Below are 16,699 nucleotides of genomic sequence, written 5' to 3' on the forward strand. Positions count from 1 at the left end.
AAGACTGTAGACTCCAGAAGGCAATGTACCCAGGGGGGAAGGACTCCATGCTAGGAAGTGAGGCCTTGCTGTGGGGGAAGAGGAAAGGAGGGACAACTGGTTCTCACCTATGTTGGGATGATTCAAAACCTTCATTATTCTTACTTCACGGAATAGCTGGAAAATAAAATACCAGGGGTCATGCTTGCTCCTCTCAGGTCCCCTCCAAACAGAGCTACTGCTAAGATTTTTTTCCCAAAAGAGAAAAGAGATAGGGCAGTTGTCCAGATCCTCCATGCCTGTCCCTGATGGCTGAGGACATGGGGGGAAGGAGAGCAAGAAGGGTCAGTGGGAGGAGAGCTGGGCTCGCATGACTTGTACCCTCGGGTGCAGCACCTGGATGAGCCAGCTGTGCCCTTGGGTGCTGTCTACCCAAATCCAGCCCCCAAACAGCAGACAGGTTTTGGTTGGGTGCCTTTGAAGGAGGGGGTATGAGTCCATGTACATGAATATTTAGAACCTGAGGTGCTTCTAAAGTTCCCTGACAAGGCAGACTCCAACTTGGTCTGTGTGAAGGGTAGGGGGGTTTCCAAAGGGGGACCCCATCATTTTCTGGTTTACAGAAGCCAGAGGGCTCTGTACTAGTGGGTAGGCCCTGCTCTTCTGAGTCTCGGGGGTGGTAACAGAAGAAGCCACTCCTATATATAGCTGATGCCAATTTTAATCAAATCCACCTCCACACACTCACGCTCTTTGTGAAACAAAATCAGGGGCTCCAAACCATACATTTCCATAAAGAAAGATGACAGAAATGAACTCCATCCCTTCTGTGGGGGCCAGAGAACTGGAGGTGGGGTTTTTTGTAACTTCCAGGCCTCACTACTTGCACAAACAGCAGAACTAGTTGTGCTGTGTTTTGTCTTTTTTCGAGAGGAGGGGAGGTATGGAGACCTAATTTAGGTTGTAGTTTGTAGAAAAAAAGTGAACACTTTTTTTTTTCCTTTAATGAAGTCCTAGACCTTTTGTGAGCTGGAAAGGAAAACAAGAGACAAGCTTTCCAATTTTCAGGAACCTGGTTCTGATCTTGGCTCCCTTTTCTTATTAGAGTCCAGGTTTTCTTGCTTTATTCCCTGGCCCAGTGATCATCTTGGAGGAAGAGGCAAAAAACCCTGGGTACCACCTTGGGGGCAATGATGGGGAACAGCACTGAAATGGGGCCTGAAGGCAGCTGGCAGGGTTCTCCTGATGGCACCCACTGGGTGTGGAAGGGACACTCTTCCAGGAGAGCGTGAAGTTTTCCAGGCTTATCTAGAACCCTGGGGGTGTGTGTGTGCTAGTTTTTTCAGTGTTCATCCTTTAGGGATCATTGCTGGGATCAAATTTAAAGAGTGACCTGGACGAATCATACTGGCCTTGGCAACAGCGTATATTAAAGGGCTTTTTAAATAAACGCCTATGTTCGTCTGGTACTGGTGTCTTCCAGCCAGTCAGGAAGAGGCAGGGGAAAAAAAATAGGTGGGAAATAAGATGGCTGAGTTGACTCTGGCAGGGTGGACTGCTCCAAAGATTAAATGGCCCACACCACGCTGGCTCCTACTCTGCTGGGTCTGAGCCAACATGTCAAGAGTAGCTCTCTTTCCCTTCCTTCCAGAAATCTCTAAGCAGGGAAGCCCTGGTGATGATAGCAGCATTTCCTTTGAATGAAAGAACCTTGAGGGGATTCCAGGGGTAACAAAAAACTAGGAAACACCTTGGTTTTGGCTGTCAGTGTATCAGGGCACCTCAACTCACACACTCTGTGTCTCTCTCAATAACAGCTCCCAACCCCTAGTCCCAAGCTGACTCTGTTAGCATGAGGTTGTGCCCTCTCCTAACTCAAGTAACACCATGTGCTCATGAAGAGAAAAATGCAATCTGTCTTGAGATGAAAAGAACGAGGTTAATTTAGGTCAGAAAATCTGAGCCAGGGTCAGCTGGAGTATGAGGAAATTTGACTTGAATAGGGGCAGCTTATTGGGAGCCAGAAGGGAGATTTCTTCCTTCCCAACTGCTGGAGCCCAGGATGGGGGGAGAGGGCAGAGTTCCCAGTTCTACAACAACCAGCCCTTGGAAAGCTGTCCCTCTTCTGCACATGAAAGCCTCCTTTTCTCACTCCTACCGGTTTCTCATAGCAGGGAGTATGTGTTCCCTCTTGGAGGGTTCCCCTCCCTACAAGCTAAGTGAGACCTGTCTCCCACTGTAAGTCAAGGAGGGAAGGAGAAGTTCAGTTTCCTCTAGCTAAGACTACATGCAAACGACTTTGACTTTTACTCAAGAGCAGCCTAGAAGTGAGAAGGAAAACAGGGAGTATCTGTTCTTAACCTGACATACTATCAGAGGCTTGCCGCTGGACTTTAGTTTCTAAAAGCCCCAGTCTCCCATACCCACACTCCAAAACGCAACTGGCACAGACTGGCCACTGGCTCTCTGCCTCCTCTTATCCCTGTTCTTGTAGAGCCACTCCCCTGGATCACTCCAGATGGGACAGTGACTTGCATGTGTTTCTAGTAATGGCTATAAACATATGTTTTTGCATAGGGCTGGCCACAGGCCAGAAGATAACAAGATGCAGGAAGTAGGTCAAGGGGCTGGGAAGGGGCAGGAAGACTTCTCAAGAGTCAGGGCCTGTGGCCATGAAGCCCAATCAGGAGGAGTCAACACAGGGGATCCAACCAAAGCCCTAAAGGTAGCAGAGTTATGGAGAGGGATGGTGGGGATAGTGAAATGACCAGAGATTTTGAACTGGAGGTTTAAGGGGAGGGCAAAATGGGGTCAGCAGATCACTGACCCCTGAAGAAAGGTTTAGACAGGGACAGGAGGTACTGTGTGCTTACTTTCTGGAGGCTGGAGGAATTCAGTTGAGTCTTGTCAATAATCTTCACAGCTACCTGAATAAAGAGATAAAAAGCCCAAGATTACCTCTCTGACCAAGCTAAACCCAGGACTTGAATCTACTTCCTCCTTTATATTTCTGCCTCCTTTCGCCCCATCCCTCTTAGCACCCCTATCTGTTCAGATCTAATTTCTGGCTAATAAACAAGAGGTTGGCTGCAGTAGTAGTCCCACCACTACCTGCTGGGGTATAACAGCTAGGAAATGCTGCCATGTCCCCAGCCCCAGCACTCACCTCTTTCCCAGTCAGGATGTGCCGAGCCAGCTTCACCTTGGCGAAGTTACCCTTGCCAATGGTCTTGAGGAGTCGATAGTTGCCGATATGGGGCTGCTCATCAGCAGAGGTGGCTGAGTTGCGGCCCCGCAGCATGTTGGACTTACTGCTGGGCTTGGAGTCGAGGTGTCCCAGGGTGGGCTGCAGAGGGAAACAAGCACACCTTTAAGTATACACTGCCCTTCCAGTTCCCTACACCTCTGCCCTTAGCTCTCTGCAAAAAATGCAAAAAAAAAAAGGCTGGTGTGTGGGAAAGACTCTGGGGGGCTAGCAGGCATGCAAAGAAAGAATTATAAGGCAGGGGGATAAAAGAAGCTGGGAAGAGAGCCAACCTTCACGCCGAAAGAGCAGAGCCTATGGTCCAGTGTCAACATCCTGTGGATGTTGGAGTTTAGGACCTGAGCTGTCCCATCACTGGCTCTACTGCCTGGCAATACATCCCCCATTAATAACCCAACAGCTCCTTCACCTCACGTGGGAGAGTGAGTGTTGTCCGCCATCCTCTGCCCGTTTGCACTTTGATAAGGCTGCATCTCAAAGTCGCAGGAGCATCATGATCAGAATTACTGCAAAGCGCTCGCCACCCAACACTGTAATCTTTATTATGTACCACTTTACATTGATTTGTTGTCTGTCCAATAAGAAGGGAAGCTCATGAAGGCAGGCAGGTATCACTTATTCACTGATATATCCCAGCACCTAGACAGACTGGATTATGGTAGATCCTCAATGAATACTTGTGCCACGAAAAAACTACGGACAGGATGTGAGCAAGCCAACAGTCTGCCGTCCTTAGATATCCCATAGTTCAAATAAGGGGGAGGAAGCAGGAATGACAACAACCAATATCCCTGTTTGGTGCTGGCTGTTGCCAAACAGGGATATAAATGTAACACAAAAAGGGTATGGACCAGATGAAAACATATGTCTGTGTGAAGACCTGTGCGCTCCTCAAAGGACTAAATGTAGAGCTCTATGCGATCCAGCAAATCCACTCCCAGCTATATGCCCGAGAGGAGCTTGTACACCAACGTTCAAACATATCCCACATTCATAAACGCCAAAAAGTAGAAATACAAATGTCCATCAATTGACAAATGGATACACAAATTGTGAACTATCCACATAGTGGAATATCTGTTGATAATTAAAAATAAATGAAGTACTGACATACTTTACAACATGGATGAACTTTGAAAACATTATACTAAGTGAACAAATGATCACAAAGGACCACAGATTGTATGATTCCATTTATCTGAAATGTCCAGTGTAGGCAAATCCATATAGACAAAAATACTAGACTTGGGCTGAGGAGATCTGAGAAGGGTGAGGGTATTGAAGGGTGATAAGTAAGGGGTGTGAGGTGCCTTTCTGCAGTAATGAAAATGTGCTAATGAAATACTGCTTGCGGTGATGGCTCCACAACTCTGAATTTACTAAAAGCCACTGAATCACACACACTTTAATGGGTGAACTGTACGGAATGTGAATTACATAGCAATCAAACTGTGAAGAGTCTAGTCTAATACTGGTCAAGAGCCCTGATTTACCTCTTACAGACACCTGATGCCATTGCTCCAGCATAATGGGGTAAAGGGCTGCCAGAGCCTCGTCCCAGAACCAACCAGAGCTGCCTTGGAAACTTCAAGGAGACAATCTGGAGGGGAGCAGGGTGACCAGTGAAGTGTGACTCAAAGTTCTTTCTTTCACAGTCCTTTCTGGCTCTAAGTGAAGCCCTCAAAAACCAGAGAGGAGAAATGACTTGCTACCACCCAGGGAACTGTCCAGGGCTCCCTGGTAAGAAGCATGCTTCCCTGACCAGTTGCTTTTCAATCCTAAGGCGCTGTGAATAGGGAAAATCTTCCCTCTGCCCCAACTCCTGAGAGAGGAAGATGGGTGGAAAAGTTTTCTTGGCAACACCTCTGATCCAGCTCCTAAGTTTCTTGTCACTTCCCTCTTTTCTGAGGATATGAGCCAAAGGCAGCAGGAGCTTGGCAATCTCCAAGTCCTCAAAATTTGGAATGGAATCTAGCATCTACATGAGAATTTGGGCCCTTTACCTCCTGAAGTCAAACCTGGGAGTCCTACGGCCTAGTCTGAGCTCAGCTCTGCCTATCCCTCTTGGTGCACCTACCCCTCTTCCTTACTGGGATGGAGACATGTGGTTAAGAGTACAGATGCAGAGACAAACTGCCAGGGTTCAAATCCTGAATCGGCCACTTACTCAACACTTAACTTTATTAATATCAACATCGTTCTTCAGAGGGAGATGAGACTATTACAAAGGAGGAAGGAAATCATTTAAAAGATGACCAGTGTTGGGGGGATCCCACACATCGGTGCCAGGAGATGGTCTAGTGGGTGCCAAGAGAGCTAGGTTCTAGTTCTGGCTCCCCCACTAACTAGAGTTAGTTTCCTTATCTGTAAAGTGGCAATAAAATATTCCTTATTTCACATTAGTTAGATGACAGAACACACGTAAAATGCCTTATCCAATGCTCATTAAAGAACAACCATGACTGCCATTATTTTTAGTTCCTAAGTACTACAAAGCCTGTCTACAAAGCAGAAGTCTCACTGTCAACAAGACTTCTCTATCTCAGTCGAGCCCGCCTAAGTCAGCTGCAGCCCAGCTGGAGGCTGACAAGAGATGCTATGGGCCCTCCCCGTGGGGAGAGGTCCAGGCTGCACATCAGCTACCTGGCCTACACCAGCACCTTTAGCCTTCACGGGAAGGAGGGAATGCAACAGGGAAGCTGTGAAGGGCTAGTTCCAAGCCAGGTATCCAGGACAGTCAAAGAGAAAGTTCTGCTTGCCTAGGACCCAGAGAAGCAGGTAACCCTTGCTGGTGCATGCGCCTTGATCCCCTGCTCTAAAAGTCACCCACTCCCCTTTCAGGACCAGACTACCCAACTCTCAGGACTCAAAGCACACAGTCCTTCTTTACTCCCTTCGCCTCTTCTATGTTGTGAGATATTTCCCATGGCAGGGATGTGGGACAGGGTGAGGAGAGCCCACGGGGAGGAAGCAGACAAAGGATAAAGTCTCCAGTAGAAAATGTTTCTTCGACCATGGCCCCACACGAGGCAACTTCTTTGAAGGCTGAAGAGGAGGTAAGTGGGTGGGTGGCTATTATGGAGAGAGTCCCTTCTGTGGTTCTAACTAGGCCCATGTAGCCGGGACCCAGATCTCACCAATGGGGTGGGGCGCTGAGAACTAACTGCCCTTCTGAGCCAACTAAACAGGATCTGGCCACAGCCATGCTCCCCCTAATCTCCACCCTCCTTGCACACAGTACAATCTGGAACACCAGTCAAACCCAAAACTCTGGCTGACATCACACCATAATAGCAGGCCCCAAAGGTCTGAGGAAGTCTGTTGAAAGTAGACACCATGGCTCTCAGGCAGTCTTCAGAAAGAACAAGAGGTCACCCTGAGAGGCAGTATTTGGAACTAATAGGCAGAACTCACAGGTTACTAAGCAGGCCTGATTTGGAAGTAGGGTCTAAACAGCTTTGGGGTCTTCAACAGAGAGGGAGGAGAGAAAGCAGGACATGAGGATGAATAAAGAAAAGAGTCTTATATCCAGTGGGCCCTTCCACCTGGATCTCAGAACTTGGCCTAGGCGCGCTGCCAGGTTCGCCCGGAAGACAGCCTCCACCCCAAGAGGCCCGGCGCTGACTCAGGTAGGCAGGGCCCCCTCCCTAATGCTGGAGGCTCCGACCAACAGTTCTCCCCTAGAAAAGCTCGTGCTTCGGGGCTCTGTACTCAGGGTTGGCTGCGAGTGTCCTGAGACTTCCCCAGAGTTAGGAAGGGGCCAAGCTGGGAGGGGTGACAGGCAGGTACTCCTTGGCCAGAGGCAAAGTGAGCCTGGGCACTGTGGAATGGAGGAAGTCTCTTGGTCACTAGCTCTGGCGGCCACCCCAGATCCGCCTCCCCTCACTGTAGCACCAGTGTGCCCTCCCTGGGCCTCTGCCGGTCACCAGCCCCTTCCTTTCACTCTGGTTGGGCCTGCTGACTCAATCTGAGGGGACAATCTTCTCTGGGTATTTGTCCTTTCTTTCTCAGTCGATGCCTCTTCCCAGGAATCTGACTGCCCTGTGCTAGTGCCTGGCTCCATTTAGCAATTCTTCAAAGATCCTGTGTTTGGGATGGGAGGGATGGAAGAGGAGGGGGCAATTTCACAGCAGAAAAGGGGAAAACATACCCGGCTGGAGAAAGGGACAAGGACTATCAGCGACTTCCATTCAGCAGAGCCCACAGCAGAACCTGTCAGGCAGCGAGGGCAAAGTACAGAGGCCGAGAAGAGCCAGGCCCAGGGCGGGGGCTGCCAGCTCCGTCAGCCACCCTTACTCAGCTGAAGCGGGCGACACCTTCCACCACCTCCTCAGTGAAAAGTAGCGAAGCAGCCAGGCCGAGCGGCTCCTGTCTGGGAACCTGGACTGTGTCGCAACCGAAACCACCACTAGCAGAGCCCCAGCTTGGCAAGGAGAGCAACGGGGACACAGCCCCGCGGCTTCTTGCGGGCCAGGGCCTGGTAGCCAGGAAATGCATGCAGTTCCAGGACACTACCCAGGAGCAAGGTGGGAGGAAAGGGGCAGGAGGGGAAAGGGAAGGAAGGGAGACAGAAAGAGAAAGAGGCGGGTTTAGATCAACTTCCTTCTCCCTTCCCCTCCCCCTCCCCGGAAGTGGGCTGCCCCACCCTCCCCAAGGTGCTTTGCTGTGTAACAGCTGGGAGAGGGTGAGGAGGAGACTTACTCCAGCTCAGGCTGTCATAAAGTCCTTATCTCACCTGCAGCAGGTGGGACCTGGGTAGGGGCTCAAATCGGCGGGAGGAGTATGTGTGAATCAGACCCAGAGAACAGCAGTAAGCCACCCATCGAGAACATGGATAGGGGAAGGGTGAGCAGAAGCCAGCCATCCAACAGTGGCAGATGGACCTCCTACCTCACAGAAAACTGTTAACCTGAGAAAAATGCATATTCCACTTATACCCAAAATATTTGGGACATAATATCAGGAGGTTCAGGGACCCTGTGAAGCCCCTTAGTTCTACATTAAGAAACTTTGCCACTGATAATGAGATGTTTAATCCTAAATTTTGCCCAAAGGCTGGGGAACAAACTAAATGTCCCTCTAAATCCCTTCCAGCCCTGATTCTGGGAGTCTGTCTCTAGGTTCCCACCACCTCCAAGTCTCCAACCCTGCCCACCGCCTCCAATTGCTTTCTTTAAGGACTCAGGGCCTGGGGGCAGGAGGTAGCCATTCCTCACACCTTCCTGCTGCCTAGGCAACTGCTGACCTTGGTGCAAACTGGAGCCCTCCCAGTCTGTGTCCAGTGTTCTGGTCACGGCCTTTCTTCCGGCTCCCAGATCTACTTCACATTCACTCCACCACTCTAGGCTAGGACCTTTCCCATTAAGCAACTCTTTAATAATCTCATTGCCGAGAGGCCAAAAACCCCTCTAGGGAAGGGCAAAACCTCCACTGTGCCCTCACAGCACCTGAGTACAGACTGGGAGAGCACTCTACTCAGTGTTTACCTTATGTACGAACCCTGGTCAACAGAGGCGACATTTCTGCTACTACTTTCTGCTGGTATGTATTTCCTATGTGCTCCACATCATAGACCTATGGGGTAGGTAGCATCTTCATTTTACAGATAAGAAATTTAAGGACAGAAGTTAAGAGACTTGCCCAAGGTCCCGTAGGCTTCCAGTGCAGAGCCGGGACTGGAGCCCAGTGCTCTCACGCCCACTTCAGCACTCTGCTGTTCCTCATGGTCCCCTGTACCAGCTTCTCTTTAACCCTTCTTGATACTTATTCTGCTCTTATTTCCCACAAAGAAGGCTGAGTCTTTGGTTCTTCCTCCACAGACTGGGAAGAGGGGAAAGATGTGAAGACTCAGGAAAAGTACCTGGGACAAGAGGAATGTCAATATCTGGTTAAGGCCCAGGGGGAGGTGCTGGTTTAAAGACCTATCCAGGTGACCCACAGCAACCCCTCCACTCACTCCTTCCCAAAGGGGGCCCTGATCTCAGTGGAAGAAGTCAGGCTTTATTCTGGACCCTGGGCTCAGTCCTGCCCCTTCACTCAGAAGCCAGAGCAGGATCAAATGGCTTCATTTTCCAGTCCCCAGGATTTTGCATTGTAACAAGATTGTTTCTTAAATCTTATTTGTGGGAGGCAGTAAGGGGTTTTGTAAACTGAGGAAGTATCAAGCACTGACCTCAGAGAGGCTGGGGAGAGAGAGGGTAGGACTGAGATGAAAAGTCACGTAACAAATTGCTAGTTTTTTAACCCTTCCTCCTTCACTGAATCCAGAAACCTTTTCTGCATCCTTTGATCCTGAGCAACTGTCACTTTCAACAGCCAAGAGTCAGTAGACCAGTGAAGCATTCTGGGTAGGAGAGTTCTGATAAAGCTGTAGAAAGCACCGACCAGTGGAGAGGCTCTGAAATTAACTGTGATGGCTCCACCTGGGGACCCCCACAACCCCTTAATACTCTGTTGTAGAGGGGAGGGTGGGGCTGTATAAAACTGCCAAGGGGCTGCTCCCTTTTTCCAGCCAGAGTAGGTGCCTCCCTGACAAAGGAGGCCAACAGAGCCTGTGACTGAAGCAAAGCCAAAAGCAAGGTGGTTCACTGCCCTCCAGCTCTCTGAGCTGCAAGTCTCACCCCAAGGCAGGGAGTGCACCGCAGCCTGGGCCATGTGAGGAGCCTGCACACCTCAGAAGCAGCCACACCAGAGCCAGCGCCTGCCTGCGGAGACCAGCAGGCAAGAACTGACCTGGAGTGAGAGACGAACTGAGCCACATCCAGCTCGACCCTTCATGCATGAAGCCACAGTGCAAGGAGCACCCCTCACGTCTCCTGTCTTCTGAGCCACTTGAAATGCTGGGCTCCTCTTAAAACATGGTGGATTCTACTGAGCAACTGGGGCTTCAGAAGCTTTCGCACTTCATCTCTGAGAATCTGCTCACCGGGCCTGTCTCTATCTCGTCCCCAATGACTGCTGCCCGTTTCAGCAAACCTTCATCGAGTGCTCACCTCTGGAGTCCACTGCAAAGCTCAGAGAGATCTGGTTTCTGCCTTCTAGAAACTGAGAGGAGGGGCGCTGTACACCAGACTCACGACGTATCTCTGCTTACTTATTAGGGAGGCAGTACAGCTCAGCAGAGCTCTGGAGGCAGCCAGACCCTGTGGGAACTCTGCCTTCGCTCCTTACCAGCTCACTGAACACCAGCCAGATCACTTGACATCTCTAGGTCTCAGTTTCCTCACCCGGGACACAAGGATACTAGCTGTTCCCACTTTACAGGATTAGTGTGAAGATGAAATGAGAAAATCCACGCTAGCGTTGACCATGGTGCCTGCCTGGTGCACAGTAAGGTCTCAACAATGTTTTCTATGATCTCTATGTTCAGGTAGGAACCTTTGTTTCCCAGCTACAAGGGTTCTCTGAGCCCTAAGAAGAGCTACAATCTCTAAGAAGATGACCACAAGTACCAGTGTAGCAAAGCTGGTATTCCTTCCAGAATGAGAAAAAGTCCAATTCCTATCACGGCTGGGCTGTCAGACAAAAAGAACCCTCCTTCCTAACACAAAACCACTCCTGCCCAGAGAAGTGCGTGAATGAGAAGGCAGCCATGCCTCTGCCCTCTGAGTAGCCCAGAGGAGGAGGAAGGTGTACTGCTCTTCTTTTCTCATCAGTTCCTTAACTCCTTCCTCTCAAAAAAGGTCCAAGGAACAGCCGACATACCAGGACCACATGGTGCCAAGGGCCGGGGGAAGCTCACATTGCCAGCCTTGCACTCCATTTGGCTCCTCCCGTACCAGTGGGTTATGGTAACCATGGAGACCAACAAGTTCCTCCATATCACAGGAGAGCCAGCCTGCCAGCAGCCCAGGGCTCTGGGGGAGGCAGAAGGCAGCCTGCAGCAGAAAGGTTTGGCTCACTTCACAGAGGATTGTGGGGAGCTGATGGAGACTAACCAGTGCAGCTGAGGTGCCTGGGCCTCCCTCTAGCTTCCTTTTCTTTGCCTAGTAGTTTGTTATCAGCACGCTGTCTGGCTGTATGTGGTGCGATAATGATGGGCGTCATTCTGGAGTCAGACAGACCTGTGGTGGGACCCCGGCTGCCATGCAGGGAACAGACTGGAACTGTGGTATGAAGAGCTACACAGACACAGACACACTGAAAGTCAGGCTCCAATATCATATAATGCCTTCTTTGAAGTGATCCATGTAAGTAAACCCTCTCATCCCTTGTTTATCCCAAATCTTTTGTTCTAATAGTTATCCGGGCACCTTTCTAGCTGACAGTGATCTCTCCGTTCTCTGACTCTCACAGCATCCCATCTGTACCCATCCAGCTCTTCTGACTTTGTGCCTCTAAACCCTAACCCCCTTGAGCTCTGAGAGGTCAGAGGTCACCTTCATATGCCCTTAGTGCCCACATCTAGCTGCCCCATGTTATAAGTCTTACAGAATAAAAATGGTACAACTTTTTGACCTTAGTTTCCCACACTCCTGCACCAGTAGATAAGCAAGGGGAGAGGAAGGAAGATCAAAATCTCTTGCCACGAGACTCCTTTCCTCTTTTTCAAGGCATTTATCATCCTTTAAAGTTGGCTGGTTACTCGCTGTCCTTCCCACTAGACTACACCACAAAGGAAGGGACTCTGGTCTGTCTGGTTCATGACCCACAACAATGCCTACAGTACAGAGCAGAAGTATTCAATAAGGTACTGAACGAATAAATGTGTACGGATGAATAAACAGGAAAACATGTTGGGGCATCTTCATGATGGTCTCTGGGATCCACACCAATAACCTGTATCAGTATACTCTGCAGACAACGTCCAAGGGGACTGTGGGCCACGAGATCCCCTCTCCCAAGGATGGATGACTTCTCTGGAGCATTAGTTCCACCAACAAGCTTTCACTAAGGTCATGATAAGGCCCTTGGTGTTCTCGTCTCTCACAAAGCTCAAGGCAAAGATGGTCACCAAGGTGAACAGGAGACAGACTCAGAATACAGGCACAGTCGAGGACCAGCAGGGCTCCCCCACCTATCCCTAGCTCCCCTCAATCAAACACAAGCCCTCCTTTCATCACAGAGGGGGAAGCCTCTCCTGAAACTTCCTGCTGCCCAACAACCACCAGGCCCTCCCACTTCAGGCAGTTCTGTCTGCCTCTCCACATTCAATCCCGCTACTGCTTTGCTATCAGAACCATTGTGCCTTGCTGTGACAATGCAATGCAGCGCGAGCCATTCTAAGAGCTACTGATTTGGGGAAGTGACAGTGACTTTAGGAGACATTTACTTAACTGTTTGCCACACTGAGAGCTCTGCTTTAATATTTCCTCCTTGAATCAATGTACTGATTGCAAGGCCCTGTCAACCCTAGAGAGCCAAAAAAAATTCACCCAGACACACCTGCCTCCTGCCCTGCTGCACAAATCAGCATTTCCCCCCTGCCTCCCACCCCTCCCCAAACTGCCTCCCATTACAGAAAAGCAGAGGAACTAAAAACGGCAGCTGGGGAGCTCAGTTGACTCACCCAGCATAATCATCTCCTCCCAGAATCTCCCATCTTCTCCTGGGGTTTTTGCCAACACAAAGTAAAAAAAAAGCACGAGATCTTTGGGGAAAAAAAACAAAAACCAAAAAACAAAAAACCCCACACAACTCTCTCAGCATTTATGCAACAGCCTTTCTACCTGGGTGCAGATTTAACTCTTTGACTCTGCCCTTTCCAGTGGGGTTTCCTTAAAACATTTTCATGCTGAAGCTGGAAGACAGGCCTTCTGGGTCCTACCTGGTTACAGCTCTACACTGGAAGGTGCTAAACAAGACATGTGCCTCTTTCCACTGCACCTTCCTCTGGAAGTGCAAAAACTACTGCCTTCCCTACTCTAGCTTCAAAGAGGGAGCTGAAGAAGGAGGAGGAAATACTAGAAAAAAACACTGGGACAGTTTGCTGCCCCAGAAGTCACCATGGCCAGAGGTTAGGTCTCAAGCAGGTAAAGAAGTAATGGAAACCAGCTAAGGCTGTCACCACCACTCTCAGAACTTGTCCCCACCTGGCCAGGCTGCAATGTGGCTGCTCCATTTAAGTGACCATTAAAATCCAAGTGGCTGCTCTTTGCATGAGCAAAACCCCATTGGGCTGTTCCTGCTCACAGGCAGAGGTGTTATCTTCCTCCTAGAACAGATGGTGAAAAACCCAATCAGGTGAGGGCACATGTGCCGTGGAATGGAGGGCACCCCGTTTCTGGTGCTACCTGACAATGGGTCAAATCAGCCAAGATTGAGAATTCAGTCTCACCTATTCCCAAAACAATCCTAGGAGCTGAGTACAGCTGTCTAGCAAACTTTCTGGGTAGGAAGTAAGGTTGGGGGTGTCTGCATCTGCGTGTGTGTGTCTTTGTCATTGGGGATCTAGAAGGACAACTTACTTTTGGGATAGATGGTGTTATAACTACAAAATAATGAGAACACTTCCACAAGGCACATGCAAATCTGCTGTAGTATTTTAGTAAAAAAATCCCCAATTTACCAAAAGTTCCATTCTTAGAAGGAACTATTTTTCCTTAGAAACATGTTACAAATGGTGGCTGTGTTCTCAGCCCAGCCCTTCAGGGCCCACCGTCGTATTTGAAGTAGTCTATTAACCATACTTAACATTTAAATCAGAACTCAGAACAAGAAAATAGAATTCAGTTTTCCAACATGGGATCCAGGAATGTATCTTTGCTCTCCAAGGAGTGTGGGCAATAGAAACCAGGGCTCCCTAACCTTCAAACTGGGGGTGATGGCTTGAAATAAGAGGACTTGAGTTGGGGGAGGGGAGCTTCAAAGTTATTGGAGTGACTGGGTAGGAGAGAGAGTCTCAGGAGATATGAAGCCAGGTGAGGTGAGGAATGAGGCTGGAGAGGAATTCTGAATGGGTGCTGCCTTAAAGGAGGGGCTAATTAAGGTAGGCCAGGTAGAACTTTCAGAAAGAGAGAAGGGAGCCTGGGACAGTCCCTTGACATATCAGGGGCAAACACTCTTTAGAACTGTCTTCGCTGCTTGGTAACTGATGTACCAAGATGTACCTCCTTTCTACCTCCGGGGCCAAGGGCAGAGATTGCTGAATCCTGTTACTAAGTAGCCATGACCTGGGCAGGTGCTTTGGCTAGCCTGTCAGATAAACGGAGGAGGGCTCGTGTGTCAGAAGTTGGGCAGAGAAGATTGGAAAGCACAGTCTTCTCAGTGGAACTGCGTACATGGCAGCTTCGGACTTTAGGCCTAGGCTGCCTTTCAAGCCAAACACTATTCATTTTCTGGTGGCAATGACAGTTCTACCCCAGGGTGCCCTAGCTGTTTGTGTGTGTGGCCTAAGAGCAGAGCATGGTAAATGAGATGATAGCCATTTTCCGTGGTAAGCGCCTTCTTAAAAAGTACTTTTATACTAACTCATCTTTTCAGAGAGTCTAAGAAAGAGTCTAACGGTACTAGTTTCCAAGAGAAGGGAGTGGTCCAGAAATGGCCAGTTTAGTCCTGGCCAAGGTGGCAGGGAGACATGGGTTCAGGCTTCATTGTTGGAGGTTCTGAGCTTCCTAACATCTGTGATACAAACCTGGGAGCATGGCTCTCTGGTGCAGATTGGCTCATGTACAAATGGAAGTCCTCAGGAACTAGAATCACCAATTAACAGGTGGTGTTGGGGAGGAAGGCATCCACTTTGGGGCTCTGTTGGATGCACTATTACACATACCGCAGACCAGGAGAATGCTGGTTGTTTTGAAGGAGGCAAACAGACAAGTCTCTAGCTCTCCACCTCCAAATTCACTCAGAGAGGGCAGAGAGGAAAGGATGGCTACAAAAGAAATACAGATCCGCCTCAACAAATCCTGAAGGGCAGCTCTAATTGCCAACAGGCACAGTGGCTTAAATAAAGACCTGAAGATTGAGAGGGAAAACCCACCCAGGATGCCTGGGATCAGAAGAATCTGGCTGGGCAGCAGCAGGCCACTGCTCCCCCTCCTGTTGTTCTGTCTGGTCCACACAACCACCAAGGACAAAAACAAAGAGCCCACAGGCAAAAAGGGATTCCTACCAAGAGAAAACAGAAGGTGTAAAGTCAGAAATTACTGAATATCCAACACTGTCCAAAACACTTGGAACAATGTCTGTCATATACTAAATGCTCATGACACTCTATTATTACTAAAATTCCATATGCTTTCCCAACTTATTCTGTAGGTTACCAGAAAGAGATGGCTTTTGGCTTTAACTTCCTTACCCAATGCTTACCGCAAATGCTCTATTCTCCAAAAAGATCTTTTCGAATTGGCCTAGGAGAGCACTAGAGTGGAAGACGAAGTTCTGGTCATCTATTTGCACAGCTCCGACTTGGACGTGGGTTTCTGGCAGAGCCAGAAAAGGCTCCAGCAGCTCAACTGTTTTCTCCCTTCCATAAAAGGCCACTCTACTTGCCCCTGATAAAAAGCACTTTAAACACACATATCCCACCCTAGGAAAATGCAGAGTACACACCAAGCTCCTGAGATACACAATGCGAGCAGTCTTGCCAAGATTTTCAGAATTGGAAACTCTGAAAATTAATAGTCACAAGGGGAAATGTGACTGGTATTTAAGAAACACACACACACAGTGTGGCTAGAGTCCCTGATTGTTATGTATGGAAAAGCACTGCCTCTTCAGTAGTGAGATGAGGGAAACCTGGAGTGGGGGGAGCAGGGGTGAGTGGTGGTGAAAACCGAGCCGCCCTCTCAGCTCCTGAGTGTCTCTGGTTTAGAGACTCAGCCTCCTGTGGCAGCCAAGCTCCGACCACCAGCTGTCCTTCATACAACATAACAAGATCACTATTTGGGAAGATGGGATTCTCAGTGTGGGGTTTTGTAGCCCATGAACTGGCAGGCATCTGTCTCAGGGGCAGTTTCCTAAAACAGCTGCATGTCCTGGGCCCCTGCAGACAGGATTTGAGATACAGAAGAAAGATAAATGAGATACCACAAGTAGGAAATCAGGGATAATAAAGGAAAGAAGGAATGACACTGTGTAGCTGTCTTTTTCTCACTCCTGTCCCATGGGAGCTGACTTTTCCTACCTGGCCTTCACTGAGGAATCACATACACCCTCATCTACCTTCCTTGGCAGACCCAGGCTTCCTCCTGGCATCTCCACCTCTTCACCCTGACAGCTCTACCACATCAAGTGACTGTGGTATCTGAAGTTGATGCTAGTTACCCCATGAAGAGATAACCAAGGTCATGTGAGCTGGCTGGACACGTTCTGCTGCACTTGTTTATAGGCAAGAGGATTAAAACAACCTGTCAGGGGAGGGAAGGGGGCAAACCCTGTACACAGGGCAAGCACTGGAACACAGCATAGAGGCCTCCAGCCAAGAAATCTTTTGCTCAAATATAAAGCAGAAATCTCTCACCAAACGCCAAACCAGCCAACTATGCCAAATACCACTTATGATCCAGTGACCTT

At 49.2% G+C, this 16,699-nt stretch overlaps 1 protein-coding gene across 10 annotated transcripts in view; it reads right to left on the bottom strand.

Annotated features, from left to right (window-relative positions):
* MARK2 (microtubule affinity regulating kinase 2) overlaps positions 1-16,699 on the bottom strand; it is a 52,143-nt gene that overhangs the window by 12,155 nt on the left and 23,289 nt on the right. For 9 of the 10 annotated variants that reach the window (XM_064492221.1, XM_064492217.1, XM_064492213.1 and 6 more), the window contains exons 2-4: positions 3,146-3,325; positions 2,853-2,906; positions 108-156 (exon numbers count right to left, since the gene is read on the bottom strand). In XM_064492221.1, coding sequence (XP_064348291.1) covers positions 108-156; positions 2,853-2,906; positions 3,146-3,325 — 283 coding nt within the window. Of the gene's footprint in view, positions 1-107; positions 157-2,852; positions 2,907-3,145; positions 3,326-7,394; positions 7,753-16,699 lie in introns of those variants that run through there. The other variant, XM_064492218.1, reaches the window with a different exon arrangement.

Source organism: Camelus dromedarius, chromosome 12 (assembly GCF_036321535.1).
Source record: "Camelus dromedarius isolate mCamDro1 chromosome 12, mCamDro1.pat, whole genome shotgun sequence".
Lineage (NCBI taxonomy): Eukaryota > Metazoa > Chordata > Mammalia > Artiodactyla > Camelidae > Camelus > Camelus dromedarius.